The sequence below is a fragment of the Melozone crissalis genome, unplaced genomic scaffold (assembly GCF_028551555.1).
Source record: "Melozone crissalis strain CALT ecotype California unplaced genomic scaffold, PUWL_Pcris_2 ptg000026l_1, whole genome shotgun sequence".
NCBI lineage: Eukaryota > Metazoa > Chordata > Aves > Passeriformes > Passerellidae > Melozone > Melozone crissalis.
In genome coordinates, this window is record NW_026535804.1 from 10,462,879 (window position 1) to 10,479,510 (window position 16,632).

At 47.0% G+C, this 16,632-nt stretch overlaps 1 protein-coding gene across 1 annotated transcript; it reads right to left on the reverse strand.

The window, feature by feature from the left end:
• Window positions 1–216: 216 nt before the first annotated feature.
• On the reverse strand, window positions 217–9,797 carry CACNG1 (calcium voltage-gated channel auxiliary subunit gamma 1). Its single transcript, XM_054278978.1, has 4 exons — window positions 9,557–9,797; window positions 3,501–3,575; window positions 1,249–1,386; window positions 217–527 (listed from the first exon to the last, which is right to left on the reverse strand). Exons 1-4 carry the CDS (start codon window positions 9,795–9,797, stop codon window positions 301–303), a joined length of 681 nt encoding a protein of 226 aa, XP_054134953.1. The 3' UTR covers window positions 217–300.
• Between the last annotated feature and the right edge of the window lie 6,835 nt (window positions 9,798–16,632).

Here is a 16,632-nt window from a genome sequence, read left to right on the forward strand (position 1 = left end):
GCACAGGGCAGCCCCAAATTGGCACAGAGCAGTGCCATTCTCATACACCCATGATGGTGTTAAGTGGTCTTTCTGCTTTCTTAAAAAAAGAAAAAGAAAAAAAAGAATCAAAAAAGAGAGAAAAAAGAAAGGAAAAAAAAGAGAGAAAAAGAAAAAAGCAACAATTGCAATCGAACATGCCTTGGTTCAGTAATGACTCACTTGGTGGAGAGCACATTGTATAGTGAGACCCAGGCATTTTAAAAAATACAAACATTTTCAGAACACTTTCTGGCTATTTTTTCATGGGTGCAGGGACCATCAGTGCTCGGGTTCTGCATCCATGCAGGTCTCCCAGGGGTTCTGGGGGAAGCGGGGCAGCGCGATGAGGAGGAGCGCGATGCCGCAGACGAAGAGCAGCACGAAGGCGGAGCAGGCACAGGCGAAGGACCAGGAGTAGCTGTACTTGATCCAGGCTGTCTCCTTGCTGTCAATCATCCTCTTCACGGATTGTCTCATGACTTCTACAGAGATGATGATGCAGAGACCTGAAGGAAGAGAGGAGCAGTGGGTTGAATAACCAGCTGTCAATTTTTCATCCTTAATTAACCGCCTCATCTGTTGTTTTGCATACAGGAACTGCAGTGAGATTCACAGGTGAGTCACTGACTTCAGTGTTTGAAGGAACCAGTGCTCAGAGCTGCCAGGAGCTCTGCCATACCTGAGGTCAGCCACTGACTTGTTGAGTGTGATCTTTTAGGCAGGCTTGGATGGGAAATTCAAAGTGGGGGAGGAATAATTGCATTCCCTGGGAAGCTTTTTCAGAGGTTGAGGAAGATTTTAGATTGAGGTGACAATTTGCACCTCTGTCTTTCACTCATTGTGGCATGTCAGAGTATTCCTGGCTCATGTACAAGTGCAGTCTTCGTGTGCTTGGGAGACAATTGTGTGTTTTGGGCCTGGATCAGCTGTTTTGTTGGTTTGAATCTTAATAAATGAGATAAAATATTGTATGTCCCTGGTTCAGACTGGGACAGACAGTGAATATACTTGAATGGAGTGAATATACTTTTAAAGGGGGTTGGAGAAAACACAGAGCAGCTGCTGAACAGGACATTGTCACACCACACAGGGACCTGTGGGCTGTGGCCAGGAAGAAAATGGCTTCAGGGTATTTTAAAAGTGTCTCTGTCCCCTCAGGATCTATCTTAAATTTCTCTGTGTTGTCCTATGAACCAAGCACAGAAATGTGAGCAGCTCTCCCCATACCTGCAAAGGTGTAGAACATGGATGCTGGCTTCAGCAGATAATCCCTCTTCTTCCTGAAGGACAGGAGCACACAGATCGTCCCCATGATGGCAAAGCCAACACTGAAGATGGCAATGGCTGCAGCTGAGATGCTGTATTCTGCCAAAGGGAAAAAACCACCAAAAATTACATAGTGCACATTTGAGCCTGCTGCCATCCGCTGTGGGGATGTTACAGTAGCTCACTCTGAGAAATGCTGGCTTTGGTGAATTGTTTTCTTCAAGTGATAATGGGGACAAGTACTGGCCATGTATCTTTGGAATGTGAAAAAAGCAGAGTATAAAAGAAAAAAAGCAGGTATAAAAGCAGAGCAGGAACGGGAAAACGCTTTCTGAACACCCCCTGAGGGTGAGGTTCCCCTCCAGGGCACCTTTGCTCACCAGCCCACCTGTATGGGGCTGCTGGAGCTGCTTTGGCTCTGCCATGGAAATGTTCTTGTCAAAGCCTTGCTGAGCTCCATGCTCTGGTTCCCTCCCATCACCCCACACCCTGCCCCCAGAGTAAATAGACTAGCTCAATAGCTGGAATAGCTCTTTCTGCTTTTATTCTGTGCTTTCTGCAGAGCCCTGGCCCTGCACTGTGCTGGTGCTGTCCCAGTGCCCCGTGGGCTCAGCACCTGGGTGGGCACAGCAGGCCAGGGTGAAGTGTTTGCACAGCTCATTTTTATTCCTTTGCCTTCACAACAGAGATTTCCAGCTCTGTACAAACCCAGCTTCTTCAGGACATGGGATTGAACCCTCCCCAAAAGTCCTTACAAAAGGTTTTTGTAAGCCATGTGCTGGACACTCCCCCCAGCCCAGCACTGCTCAGTGCCTGGGTGGAGGGGGAGAGTTGCTAATTGAGTAATTCAAACCTTCATTTGCATATTGAGTTCGTTTTCAGATTAGTTTAATGTTTAACACATGTAGCCATGCATGAACATCACACTGCCTGATGATATTTGCCTTTCAAGCCATTTAAATAAAATATCTCCCAGGCAAAATCATGAAGAATTTTTTTTTGCCTGTTACTAATTAGCTCCCATCCAAATGAGCTATTTCTGCAAAGGGGAACAGCAGATTACTCTTTGTTCTCACTGCTTTTCATATCACTGTTTTATTATCATTTTCTAAATGTTTCTCTTTTCTCTGTGCTGGAACTGCCTGAAAGTGTTCGTTTCATTGTAAAATCTTTTGCTGGGCTTAAGATTTTCTTTTTTGCCCCAAAGAAAAGAAGTTCTTCCTGACTTTTTTTTTCCCTGAAGAAGAAATTCTTCCTGATTTTTTTCTGCATTGCCCTGAAGGCATTGGGTGCATTTTGAAGATCAGGTGGCTGGATTAGATAGCAGATAACTGAGCAAAAGCAGGTGACTCAGATATACACTTTTCTATCTAGTTTAAATTCCTGTCTTTCCTGTCTTAGGAAGCTACTTTTTTAGGGAACCTATCTTCAGGGTTTTCCACAATTATAATTTCTAGAAGCAGAGCAGATTAATACATGCAATGTATCCAATGGCTCCCATTTCCCACAGTAAATATGTTGTGTTGCAAACTGTGAGGGAGTTTGTCCCCAAAGAGAGGATGAGAAAGAGAGAGGAGTATGTTAGGAGAGACCTCAACATATTTGGACTTATTAAATATGTGAAATTTGTCCATGGAAGACAATTTTGCTGTAGACACTGACAGTTCATGTCTTTGCAGGATCCCTGTTCCTTCCATTCATCGATTGCTCTATTTTTTACATGACTTTCATATAAAATCAATATGAACCATAAAATTCCTAATGGTCCTCAGAGAGCCTCTGCACTTCTTTTCAGGTCAGGACTCTGCTTAGGGTATGATTTATTCATTTAGGTTTTATTAATATCTTCCCCTTCAATGGCAAAGGCTGAGTGTCATGGATAGTGCCAATGTTGTAAAGTCATTTTTATCCTGGAAGGACTTTTTGCAGTTTTCCTGGGTATTGACATTGTTATATATTTGTGGGACAACTTATGTAAAATCATGTTTATGGGTGTGATCATATATAAAAATAATTGTCCCCAGGAAGCTGGGATTTGACCTTGTCCAGGGCATTTTCCACATTTTCCCCAGCTGATGGTGCCTGTTAGAAATTCTGCTGCTTTCAGCAGAACCAGGGCTGAACCCTCATTTTGGGGACCCCTTTCCATTAAATCTTGTGCGCCCATCACTTCTTACAACATTAGGAAAATATTCTTTTGGAATCATTCTTACCTTTCTGGGTGGTTACTTCAAATATCTCCGAGGTCTCTCCTGGAGTGAAGTGCTTGAAGTAGGAGCAGTTGTGGTCTGAAAGAGAAAAGAAAATTCAATTTTGTGCTCTTGGAAGCCTGTGATAAAATGCAGTAAGACTGAATTAGCTTTTTATTGATGTACCAAGCTTGCAGTGGTTTGGAGGCTCCCTACCCTTGGTGATACTGAAGAACTGGGGTTGGATCTGATTTCTCTGGGAGCAGATGAGGACACCAGGCTCCAGCATGGACAAGGCTGAAACCCCTCTGATACCTTTTGTATCCCTCTCAGAGCTGATTGCTCTCCTGCTTAAAATATGAATTACAGATGATTTTTCTCATTGTGTCTTTGGCCATCACACGTTTCTGCCTCTCAGAGCTGCAGCATTTCCTGGGGCTGGGATCTGCTGTGCCCACAGCTGAGCTGGCAGCTCCCTTCCCTCCCCAACCCACTCCATGGTGACCTTGGGGTGCAGGCAGGGAGGATGGAGGGTCCCACCCACCTTTCCCTTCTGCTCTTCCCTCCTGCAGCTCACAGAGCCCTGTGTGCCAGTGGGGGGAATTTGCTGATCTGGGGGTCCCAGAGATGAGGCTGCTGCAATGCAGCACAGCACATGGTGTTTGACTAAAATAGGGATGCTAAGAGCTTTTTTTTTTTTTTTTGTGGCTTTCAGTAAAAAAAGAACAAAGCAAAAAAGACCAAAGCTTTTTGAAGCCCAAGCAGTTGCCCAGGGAAGGGAAGGCTGTGTGAGCCAAGGGCAGAGAGGCTCTCATGGCAGGCATTATCCAAGTTTGATCCCATCAGAGCAGCATTATCCAAGTTTGATCCCATCAGAGCAGCCTGTTAAGTTAATTTGATAGGACAGCAGAGTTAGATGGAGGGAGCTTTATGAAGTTCCTGTGTCTGGACTTCACATGAGCACTGCACCAGGTACGAGGCATTTGTAGGAGGGTCAGGAAGCAAGCAGGGATCAGGATTGTGGGGCAGGGGGTGTGGGGATGCTATTTCTGCCATACTCAGCATCCTACTAAGAAATTTTATTAGCTGTGACACTGAAAGGAAACTTGATGGAGGACACCCATCATTAGCAAGTGGTATTTCTATTCCTATGGGGAATCCTCTGATTCTCTATATTATCCAAGACCACTTGAATAAACATGGAAATTTTCCTGTGCAAATAAGAAAATGCTTTCATGGTGTTTTGTGCGATTTGAACTGCAGTATATGCTGGGATTAGCCTCCAGCTCATGCTCTGTACCACATTTGTACAAGCTTGCTTCTCTTTTTTAGCTTTAGTACATTAGGGAAGGTGTTAGCTCTCTCCATGGCCAGGATCCTTGCTGCTCCTCAGCCTGTGAGGGTCAGTGAGGGCAGCAATGGCACTGGGGCCTCAGCGGGATGGGGAGGCTCTGCTGAGGAGGAGCTGCTGACTGGGCCTTGGCAGCAGCAGGGAAGGGTGGAGGGTGTTCTGCTATTTATAACTGATTTAATTGAGGCTTTGCAGGGGTGTGGAGCTCAGAGAGCAGTTGCTGGCCAGGAATTTGGCTGGAAGGGTGGCACTGGTGGGGACGCGCTGAGCAGCGCCAGCCCTGACTGCGCTGTGTCCTGCTGGGCCGGGCTGGGCTGGGCTAAGCTGGGCCAGGTCAGGCTGGGCTGAGCTGGGCTGGGCTGGGCCGGGCTGGGCTGGGCCAGGCTGGTTTGGTTTGGTTTGGTTTGGTTTGGTTTGGTTTGGTTTGGTTTGGGCCGGGCCAGGCTGAGCTGAGCTAGGCTAAGCTAGGCTGGGCTGGGCTGGGCTGTGGGACACACTCAGCACCTGCCCAGCACCCCTGCAGCACCCAGGGGCTCCCAGTGGCCCAGGCTGTCTGAAACACAAAAATGGGGCCCCTTCCCTGAGGGGCTTCCCTTCTGTTAAATAACAAATTTAGCACCAGCTTCCAGAAGGTGCTGGGGGGAAGCCTGGGAGAAGCTCTGGCCCTGTCTCCACCCAGGCTGGACAGGCACAGGGTGAAGCCTGAGCCCGGCTGGGTGCAGGACATGCAGGGACTGCTGTGGGTTTCTGCCTGGGAGCATTTCAGTGCCTCCTTACAGCACTAATTTCTCTGGCAGAAGGTCCCTGTGCTCTACCTGTTGGTTCTTGTGGTTTTTTCTGTCATGTAAATGGTGGCTGCTGGAGTTAGTGACTCAGAGAGGATTTATTTTCCCTCTCCCAGGAGATGGGTAATTGCAAAGCAGCACTTTTGGGCCTGTTAGGGGAAGATTCCTTGGAGACACTCTTATCTACTTAAGTTTATAAGCTGACTTTTATTTCATCTGCAGATTCTCCTTGCTGGAGACAAGGTTAATGTTTAGCTCTGGAATCTCCTGACCTGTTCTTTATTATCCTTGCAAATGACTGGAAGAAATACATTTGAACTCAGCCCTCTGTGACTCTAATTGTGAATTTTGAGCCTCAAAGCAGTGGTTGTGTACCTCCACCAGCAACTCAGTGGTGTCAGAGGCTGAGCACTGTGTCTGGGACACTTTATTTTGGGATTGCTTGGTTTAGCTTTTCATTAATTCTCTAAAAAGCCTGAACTCAAAGGAGCCCCCAGGCATGCAGTGCAAAGGTGGAGCCATCCAGACTTGGTGTGGTGTGAGCACAGCACAGCTCTGTGTCCACTGCAGGGGAGCCAAACCAGCCCAGCCCACCCTCCATCCCCATAAACCTTTCAGAGGTGGATTTGTCTGCAGGAGATGGAGCTGCCTCTGTCCCTTATGGCCCTTAGCAAAGCTCTGCCAGTGTATGACAGAAGGGCCATCACACAAGTGGGTTGGTGGTTTTGGAAAATGCACTTGTTGTGGGAAAATAGAGCTAGATCTGTTTTGGTGAAATGCTGAATTGTTTTCAGTTTGAAGGTGCTCCCATGCTCTGTTGAGCTGGTGATATCTGTTCCAACAAGTCTGGTATTCAGCAGAGCTGAGGCACTGCAATGACTCTGGGGCCACCATGAATAAGAGAAAAGCCCATTTATGCCACAGCACATTTACATGTTAGATAGGATTTCCACTGGGGTTGATAATGGATGGACACTGTGGCAATCTTCCTTTCTCCACACCCCAATTCCATCATCTCTGCCACGAGGCCACCCCAGGGTGCTGATGGGGACAGTCCAGGGCTCTGTGGTCACACAAACTTCAGGGTTGTAGTTTGGTTTATCACAGAGTGTCCTCACCTCTCACAGCCTTCCTGCTCCCTGCCCCTCAGATCCATCACTCCTGGATGAAGCCATGGGATGCAGGAGAAATGCAATCTCACTGAGCTGTGGTTGAACCTTGGGGAATTGCAACTTGGAGACTTTGGGAGGGAAAGAAAGGCTGGAAAGACCATGAGATGTTCAGGCCATGCACAGTTTTGGGTGGCAGCTGTCCCCTGCAAGTACTGGAGTGACAGGCTGGGAAAGGGCTGGAGCCCACCTTGCTCTGGAACCTGAGATGGACAGAGCATGAGGAGTTTGTGGCAGGGTGGATGCTTGGAAAATCCTGGGTTTTAGTGTGGGGTTTCCACTTGTGCTGAGTTTGGGAGAGTTGTGCTGAGTTTGGCAGCCCTTAGAGGATGTGCTAAGGTGAGGGCTGAGCCATGGAGGGGCCAGGCCTTGGGCTCTGACCTGGCCAACGAGGCCTTTGACACTTTGACACACACAGAGCTTTGGAGATGGTCTCTCCAAGCAGTTTCATTTCACACCTGTCCTGCAGGGTGAGTCTCCTGTAGCAGGGAACAGAGCCCTGCTGACAGCCCATTTGCCCCAGCACTTCTCCTCTCCAGCTGCCTGTGCTCAGGTTCCTGCATTCACAGGGCCCTGTTTAAGCTGTTGAACTCCCTTGCTGCTGCCCAGATCACAGGAGCCACTTTTCAGCACAGCACCAGCACCAGAGTTACGGGCAGTGACACTGAACTGCATTTACAGCTGGCAGTAAAATGCCCCAGTGCCCACCGACCACAGTTTAAAATGTCTCAGTATTAATCTGAATTTGCCTGGTTTTAACAACCATCTCCCTGATCTTTTTATTTGTTACAGCAGCATGCTGAACCCTTTTCAATTTGTCAACACCCTCGGATGGGTGCTGTAAAATTTTAAACCTCTGCCTAAATCACAGCCCTGCTTTGTGGACTGCGAGCCAAGTCATCCTCCCCACTCTGCGCTGTGCTGAGCTCAAAACCCAATAAATAACGTTAATCATGCCATCCATTTCCTCCACAGGGAGCGACTGGTAAATGGTTATTAATTCAGTGATAAATTCTGATGCCTCTTTCCCAGTCCTGGCAGTAATGTCTGGTTATATCTCATGATTTTCAGGAAAAGCAGCGCCTGCATCTGCTCTTTTACTGCGCGTTTGTTCATTCACATTTTCTTGGCTGCTGCAGGTTTCACAACCCTGGTGTTTCCCTGCCGACATCCCTTCCCAGAAGTGTGAAATCAATCGAGCAGGAGCCGTGCGGCCGCAGCCTCACTCAGCAGCCCCAGCCCCGGGGCTGCTCTCCCCTCCCTCGCTCTGATCCTCTCCCGGCTCTAACAGGGATGAAGGTATTTATGTTATAAATGAGGTGCGAATTTCACCCTCTGGAACGTGATTACGACGCAGGCTGTCATCCCAATTCCCAAATATCGTTTAAAAACTGGGATGAAGCAGCTCTGGTGTGGGGGCCAGCCCAGCCCCTCCATAATTCCCAGCTCCCCTGTGCCTGGCGGAATGCGGCGCTGGGATGTGATTCAACGTCTGTGCGAGCACATGCTGATGTCTGTCAAAGATAGCGGCTGCTTTCCTGTGCCCTGCCTGCGAATCTGCTTTGTGCAGACAGCTGGATATTTATGAGTTTTATATTTACCCCACGGTCGTGCAGTTTTGCTGTTTATCCACCAATTTCCATTGTTTTTCCTTTAGTGGGAGTTCTCAGTGCGTGGGGGAAGGCGTGCAGCGAGGAATACGTCTCTAGGCACGTAAGTACCTTCCTGAGAGACATTAAGCATATGGATGACACACTCCCAAGTTTGGTTAGAGGCAGATCCACATGCTGAGGCTCAGCTTTTCTCTTCACAACATGTAATTTGGCCAAAGAGATAAAGAATTGCAGTAATACAGGCAATATACAGTCAGCCCAAGCAGGAAGATTTTTCACAGGAAATTTCCAAATATGTGTTAACATATATTTCATTTCAAGCAGTGAGTCTAACACGAAGGCAATCCTGTTATTTCTGTTCTGGAAAGCATCCAGTACCCTATAAGCCTTCTAAAAAAGCAGCGTGGCTCAGTCACAGAGGGAGTGTATTAGTGCAAGCGGCGCGGATGTTGCTGACTTGGCAATCAGCAAAAACATAATGAGCTCCTTTAACCAGGGAATGGAGCAGCCTTCCCGGAAAGCTGCTGTGCCCACTGCCCTCCCCATCCACTGAGCTGCAGGTGCCTCTGGTGAGAGGTGAGGAGGCTCCCTAAGTCCTTGAGAAATTGATTCAAACTCCATTTATGACTCTTTTTTTTCTGGAAGTTGACAAACCATCTCTCCCTGCCTTGTGGAATGGCTGTTACTGAACAGCTCAGAGATAATCCACCATGGATGGCTGTTCCTCTGGGATTATATGGATCTGGAAATCCTAAGGATCCAGCTGGGTTTGGTGGACCCGTAAATCCTCACTCTTGGCTGCTGCTGTCAGCATGCCTGTAGGACCCTTGGCTGGGGTTCAGCAAGATTCCCTCCATCCCAATCTCCCTTTGTGATTCCCACTGTGCCCAATCCTCCTCCCCTTCTCCCCACCACTGTCGCTGCTGCACGGGAGACACAAATATGGTCACAATCAGACCAAGGCAACACAGCAAAGCAGCCCCAGCAGGAGTTGGCAACTCATGGAGGTGTGTTTGCACACCACCATGAAAACGACCCCATGCACCCAACCCCAAACTCAGTGCCCACTTTCCTTCTGCCACAGAGGACATGGAGCCTTTTTCCTTTGCTCTGTCCTCCAACCTCCCAAGCAAAGCCTGCTGTGATCCTGGTGCTCACGTACCTCCTGGCAGGCTGATGGGCCCACAGCTCTTCTCTTTGGGACTCGGCTCCTGCATGAAAATCCGCTTGGTGCAGAGTCTCCAGAGCCCGAAATGCGCCGCCTCGCAGCTGGTGGTGTTTTCCTCCAGGCTGGGGCTGAGCACGGCCCAGTGGTCGGTGACCACGGCGGCGAAGAGCAGCGAGATGCCCACCAGGATGACCGAGAACGTCAGCCGCACCTTCAGGGGTTTGCTCTCGTCCATCTCGCTGGGCACCGGCGCTCCCGGCCGAGCACGGCGGGGGATTCGCCAGGGCTCCCGAAATCCTGGCGCATCTGAGAGCCTGGAAATGTCAGCCCCGGGCCTCAGGCAGCTGCTGGGCTGTGTCAGGAGGCTCCCCGTGCACAGCTCAGCTTTCGGCCCCGTCCCGCCCGGGTTGTTTTGGATTCCCACGCCCGGCCGGGCGGGCGCTGCGGCCGCCGCGCAGGGGCTGAGATCTCTTCACTTGCAGCATGCCCAGAAATAGGCATTAATAGGATGATTAACTTTTCAGCGAGGTTATAAAAACAGCTGTGTTTATAATAGTGCTGGGCCTGAGTGCAGACTGATCCTCTGATCCTAAACAGCATAATAGCCCTGGAGCTGTCACCCCACGCCTGCAGCTCACAGGAGCTCAGACATGGACCTGCCTCCAGGTCCACCAGAACTGTGAGAGCCCAGAACTGTGCCAGAGAGTGATAAAATAAGCCAACTAGTCTATTTTATTATTTATCTTAATATAGTTATTTTTATTCTAAGCTTTTATTATAATAATTTTTAATTAACCTGAACTGTTATGAGTTGGTGGGTGTTTTTTTGTGGGTTCCATTTTTTGTTGTTGTTGTCATTTTGCTTTTTTTGTTGTAAGGTTTTTTGTGTCTTTTTTGTTCTTTTTCTAATGCAATATCTCTCAAATACTCATTTGCTTTCCTATCAGCCAGGTTCCTTGATACCTGCAGTAACTCCAGCAGCCACCCAGCACATCCATTCCTTTCTCCAGCAGTGACTTCACTTGCCTTGAGCTCAGATTGCTGGAGCTGGGCCAGCCTCTCTCCTTCCCTTTGATATTTCAGCTGATTGTAAAGCCAATTTGATGGTAATGTCAATGCAGAGGCCACTGTGGAGGTGACATTACAATTGTGATGTCAAACTGAGGAGGGTGACAGTACCTGAATGTTAAAAGAATGGTTAAAAAAATGCCAGTGGAAAGCTGCAAATATCATTGTGTCAAGATAATGTCAGAGCTACTCCAGTTCTGCTTTATTAACACCCCAGTTTGATGTCAAAATAAAGGTGCAGAGGTGTCAGCTCAGGTTGATGAGGACAGTGTGGAGCAACAAATTAATGTGTAGGGAGAGCATGGAAAAGGGAGAGAAAATAAAATGTAATTTAAAAAATATTGGTGTAAAAAAAGTAATTGAAGTATGACTTGAGCTAACATTACTCTGCTTGATGTGTGGCAGGGATGGCTGAGACACCCCTGTGGGGCAGAGGGACATGTGGGCACCCAGGATGGCATCTGGAGCCACATTCTTGCTGGGATGTGGGAACCATGGGCAGGAGTGAAGGTACCTGGGGTAAAATTGGAGGGAAAGGGGACCAGGGAGGGCAGTGGGGACATGGAGCAAGGCAGGGACCAGGGACCACAGGCACATCCATGCTGGGCTGGCAGAGATATTAGAGGCTTCCATTTAAGCCAGAACCAAGAGTGAAAGCAGAAAGACCTAAAGGGAGCAGACTTTAAGCCAGAAAAGAAAAGCGTTAGAGATGTAATGCCTTTTCCTTTGAAGTAGACTCCTGTTAAATTTCACTAGACATCAGTTGATCTCAGGAGCTGCATCTCAACTTCAATTCATTGATGCTACAAACTCCACAGGTGGAGCAGAGGGAAGTGAATGTGTTTGCAAATGTGGGCACAAAGTGAGGCTTTGGTTCCTGAGACATCAAGTGCTAATGATCCTGCTTTAGACTAATTACAACCTACAAGGACTGCAGGGGTGGGAACTCATTAATTTTGTTCACCGGTGTTGGTCTTTGTGCCTCTTCCAGTGTTGGCAAGAATCACACTTGTTCTCATTTAGATCCTTCATTCTGGAGAAGTTCTATGGGTTTGGTTTGGCTTTGAGTTTCCTAATCTCCAGGAAACAACTGGAGTGAAATCAGAAGTGGATAATTGATCCTTGGCTGCTGCTGGGTGGAGCTGGGAGTGTGAGCAGGCTCCAGTGAGCCCCAGCATGGGCAGCAGTGGCTTCCCAAGCTCACATTGCTGCAGCTGAGGTGAAACACTCCCCCCAGCCCCCAAAAATGACCTAGAGCTGCCAGCCCATGGGAAAAAATGGGTTTTGTGTGTTATTTGTGGGCGTTTGGCAAATGTAGAAACAAAACAGATTTTTGGAGGAGCACAGGACTAAAGCAAACCCTGGAAGTTTTCTGCACATCCAGAAGACCATGATACCTAATCCTCTGGGAATGGTTCCTGCAGCCTCCCTATGTCAGCTGGTAAATATTCACATTTAAAAATCAATATAATATAAAATATAAACAGATTATTAATGATGACCTGTTGGAAAGTAGGGAGGGCTGCAATTAATTGCATTTTAGCAGCAGCAAGTGAGGGACACAATTCTGTTTCTCTTCTGGAGAAAATGCCAGAGGAGGCATCTGAAGCCCAGCTACTGTGTTGGTTTTTTCCCTGGCAGAGGTGGTGACTTGGCTCTGCTCCCCAGCACTTGCACTCTTCTGTATTTCTTTCAGAGCAGCCTCAGCATTTACCACAAGCAGATTAACCTCACTCTGTGGCTCCCTGCTTGCAGAACATTGCTCTGCAAAAATCCATCCCAGTCAGAGTAACCCAGAGAGGGGGAGGCAGCACTGCTCTGCTCTCAGCTCAGATGGGAGTTCAGCAAAGAGCTTTCCTCAAGCAGGATCTCCTCACCAATATTTGGGCTCTCCAGCCTGCATTGCCCCAGTGTGCTGAGAGCACAGGGACTGGGGAGGGGGCTGCAGAGCCAAAACCTGGGAATGCCACCAAAGGCACCCTCTGAAAGCTCCCCAATTCTGGGGGGGCAATCGTGGAACACAAGAGCTGAATGTGTGAGGTTTGGCTGGCTGCTTTATTTTTCAGTAGAATCCCACCCTGCTGTGTGTACTGGCCATCCCTGCTGCCCCTGGGAGTGACCCAGAGCTCTGAGCTCCCAAAATACTGCAGGCGGTGCTGGGGAAAGCGATCCTGGCCCTGTGAAAGCTGAGCTGGGCTGCAGACAGATGCACAGCCTCTCCTTTCCCTTTGGAAACAGGCACTGCCCGTGTCTGTTGGTTCTCTCATTCCAAGGAAATGCCACATCCTCTTTTTCCCCCTTCCCAAAGCCTGTCTGTGCTTCCCCCTCCTCAAACATCACTTCTCCCAACACCCCTGCTCACAGTGGGGCAGCCACAGCTCTTGGGGTCACCATTTACCCATAGACTTGCTCATAAATGTGGGAAAAACATTTCTTTATTTCAAAAGGAAGCAGCTTTGGGCCTGAGCTTTAAATGAATTCACTACCTTGTGTCAGAGGCGTGTGAGAAGACGAATCCTGTGGCTCCCTGCAGACGTGCCAGTTCATGGTGAGCCTGGGAGAGGTGGGCAGAGCCAGGCAGCCAGAACTCATCCTTGAGACAGTCTGGAGGCTGAGGAGCTGGGAGGTGAAGCTGAAAGAAGTGTTTGAAGAAGGAATCCTGTCTGTGATGCGGGGATGGCTGGGGCTGGCTGGGGGGGGAGAGGCTGCTCAGCTGCTGACCCAGCAGCGTTTGGCACTGCTGGGTTTTGTGGTGCTGATCAGAGCAGCAGCAGCATGTGGGGCCAGCCTTCCTTCAGGCAATATGGGAGAGATCAGGGAGAGGAGGAGGCTCCAGGTGAGCTCATAAGAAAGCTCAAAAGCTGGAGGAAGGCTCAGGCTCAGGGAGGTGCTTCAGAACACTCTGGGTTGTTTTCCTCAAGGGTGGTTTGCAGTGGCCTCTGGTCACCACACCAGGCACAAACTGGGCACTGAGACCACAGTGGGTCTCGTATGGGACAGGTTTAACTGGGAATGAGGTTTTTCTTAATTTCCAACCAAATAACTGAAAATATCATGAAGATAGCTTATCTTGGAGATTCTGTGGTCTCTGGGACCACAAGAATAATTTTATCTCCTCTGAAATACTGGTGCCCAGTAACATGGCCAGCTTCAATCAGTGAAAAACATGAAAAAAACCCCTGAAATCTCAGCTCCAAGAATTTGGAAATTAAAAATCTATATACCTCTCTCCACACAAAACCAAGTACATTTAAAATGGTTTATTTAAAAAGTAAGGATTAAGTACATTATACATGGTTGTGATTATACCAGTAGAACTGAAGCACAGTGGAAATAACACTTTAAAACTGCAGACAGAAATGTAGCCTCAAGGGACATGATATATTAGCCCTTGTGGATATGTGATCCATACAGAGAGAAAAAGAAACAGAAAAAATAGTTTATTGTTAGATGTCTGGGCAGCTGAAGTGATTTCTCCTTTTACTCCTATTGTGTATGAGAAACAAGGAAGAGAGAGCTCATGGTATACCTGAAATTTTGTTTCTTGGAAAATCAAATCTGATCCAATAGTTTTTTGGTTTTTTTTGGTTTTTTTTTTAGTTCTGTTTCTACAGTGTGTTATATACCAAAAGACTGATAATTGCTAATGATATGGTTTTACGGTATCTGCAGGCCTTGCTGGGAAATGGGGCTCATTTGTTAGATGCTGTCCAGGGAAACCAGAGAGATGTGGAAGAACAGATAATTTTTTTTTAAACTATCACTGGCTGGTTTCAAAGGCTGAGCACAATCTGACTCTGTTCAGATAGATCAACCACGGAGCAAGACTGCTCATGGGCAGGAATGCTGCAAATTTTTCAGTTTTGTCAGAATCAAAGTTTTTAATGGGAAAGGACCAGGGTTTTGAGTTTTTTGAGGTTTTTGGTGGGTTTTTTGTTGTTGTTGTTTGTTTGTTTTCTGGAATTATCATATGAATTTTTTTGTTTTTGGCTTTGGTTGAACAATTTGCTGCACTGCAACTTAACTGCTGAGTTTTCAGTCACAGTCCTTGTTGTGTCACAGGACAAAAACTCTGGTGCCTGTTATGTCCACATGACTTTGTTCCCTGTCCAGACCTCATGAGCATCTCATGATCTCCACTCCAGCTCCATTTCTTGAAGGTGCCTGCTGGAGAAGGAGCAGATGCTCCAGTTTGGACCAAATCAGGGCATCACTCCTGGAGAGCTGCTGGACCCAGCCCTGCCCCGGGGGAGGAGGCAAAGAACAACATCCCAAAACGCTCAGCAAGACTTTCTCTGCCAAAAATACTGCACGTGCCTCTGCAGGGCTGAGCTGGGCTGAAGAAAATCCTTGGACTTTGTCTGGAATCAGATGGGTGGTTTGAAGCACATTCACTGGAGAACGACGACTAAAAGAACAAAACCCACGCGCGAGCAAACCTGACACTGTCCACTTCCAGTTCAAGGTACATGAGATTAGAGAAACAGCCTATATCTAACTCCTGGTTTGAAAGGGAATGGTTTTATTCTTAATTACAGGAAACACGGATGAGGACTTAGTTCTAACTATTAGTTTTTTAACACAGTGGGAAACAAATAGTTCTGGGAAATTGCACTTGAAAAATACATTGACTATAATTAGATGTAAATTAATTAGCACTTAGTATGACACACTAATGAGACAGAAGGTTGGATTTTTTTTCATTGCAAACTTCTACTTCTATCATAGCTAATCAAAGTATTTTAATATTACGAAGTCTCAAAAAGTAGGAAATAATTTATTGTTTGAAAGCATAAAGATTCTTGTAAAAAAAACCTTTCATCAAGAACTTTAATAATTTTAGAACCCTTTTATGTTGTCCTAGCCGAAAAGTAGGTAAAAAAGTTTTCTTTTCTGCCTCTGTTTGAATTTTTTTTAAAAAGCTTGTGTAACATCTTTCTCCATAGTGTGTTGATACAGAAAGTAGCACAACATTTTCTAGTTTTAAATCATTCCCATCGCTCCATTCGCTTTAGCTCTCAGAGTTCAGAGGTTTGAAAAAAGGATCCCAGCGGAGTTTTAACCTGAATGGAAACTCTTAATGAGCAGGGATGAAGGCTCCAACCCACCCCTGCCAAAATAACGATGTGGCTGTGCCAGGCTGAGGGCCAGGCAGAGCTTAACAGTGACTAGGGGAAGACTCTCGCTTAAAATTGAGAATTGTGTCTTGGTTCTTGCAAGGAGAGAGGCTTGAGTGGGTTTCTCTGGGGGGAGAGGGGTTCAACTTCCTTTTTGGGATGTTAAGGCAGCTGCTCCGGGATTTCCCTGGAGGACTTGGTTCCACTAGCTGAAAGCCTCGTATCCAAACCACCACTGAGTCTCTGGCCCTGGGGCCATCAGAGGATAAATTAAGACTAAAGAGGTTTTAACAGTTTGGCTGAGATCTCCCACTACCAGTGACCCAAACTTTCCAAATTATAGATTTTTTTCTTGTGGAGTGTTCTGCTAGCAAAGATTTTTCTGGGCAAAGATGATGGGGATATTCAAAGGAATCTATAGGAATTAGATGCTCCTCTCTCACTGCATCTAATTCATCTGAGGGGAATCGGGCACCTCATTCTCATATGGCTTGGTCGAGTGGTCACTAAAATCAGCATGAGTACTATTAAATGAAATTACCTTTGAGTCAGGCCATCGAGCTTTGAGATCCAAGCCTAAGTATAAAAACTGAAAGCAGGAATTTATAAGAAAAGAAAATAATATTCAGACTCTTTTAGAAACAGACAGAAGCACAGGGTACAAATTAGTTCCCTCCTTACGTGATGCATAGAGTTTGCTGTGGGCTCTCTGCACGTAAGTAGATGCATCATTACAAAATAAATTAAATTAGGTCAAACCACCATTTCCATCTAAAAGCAACTATACCTTGCACCATGCGGCACTTAATTCATAATAAAAAGAGTTTAATAAATATCTCATAAACGGTGATTATTTTTTTCTTTTTTTTTTCTTTTTTTTTTTTT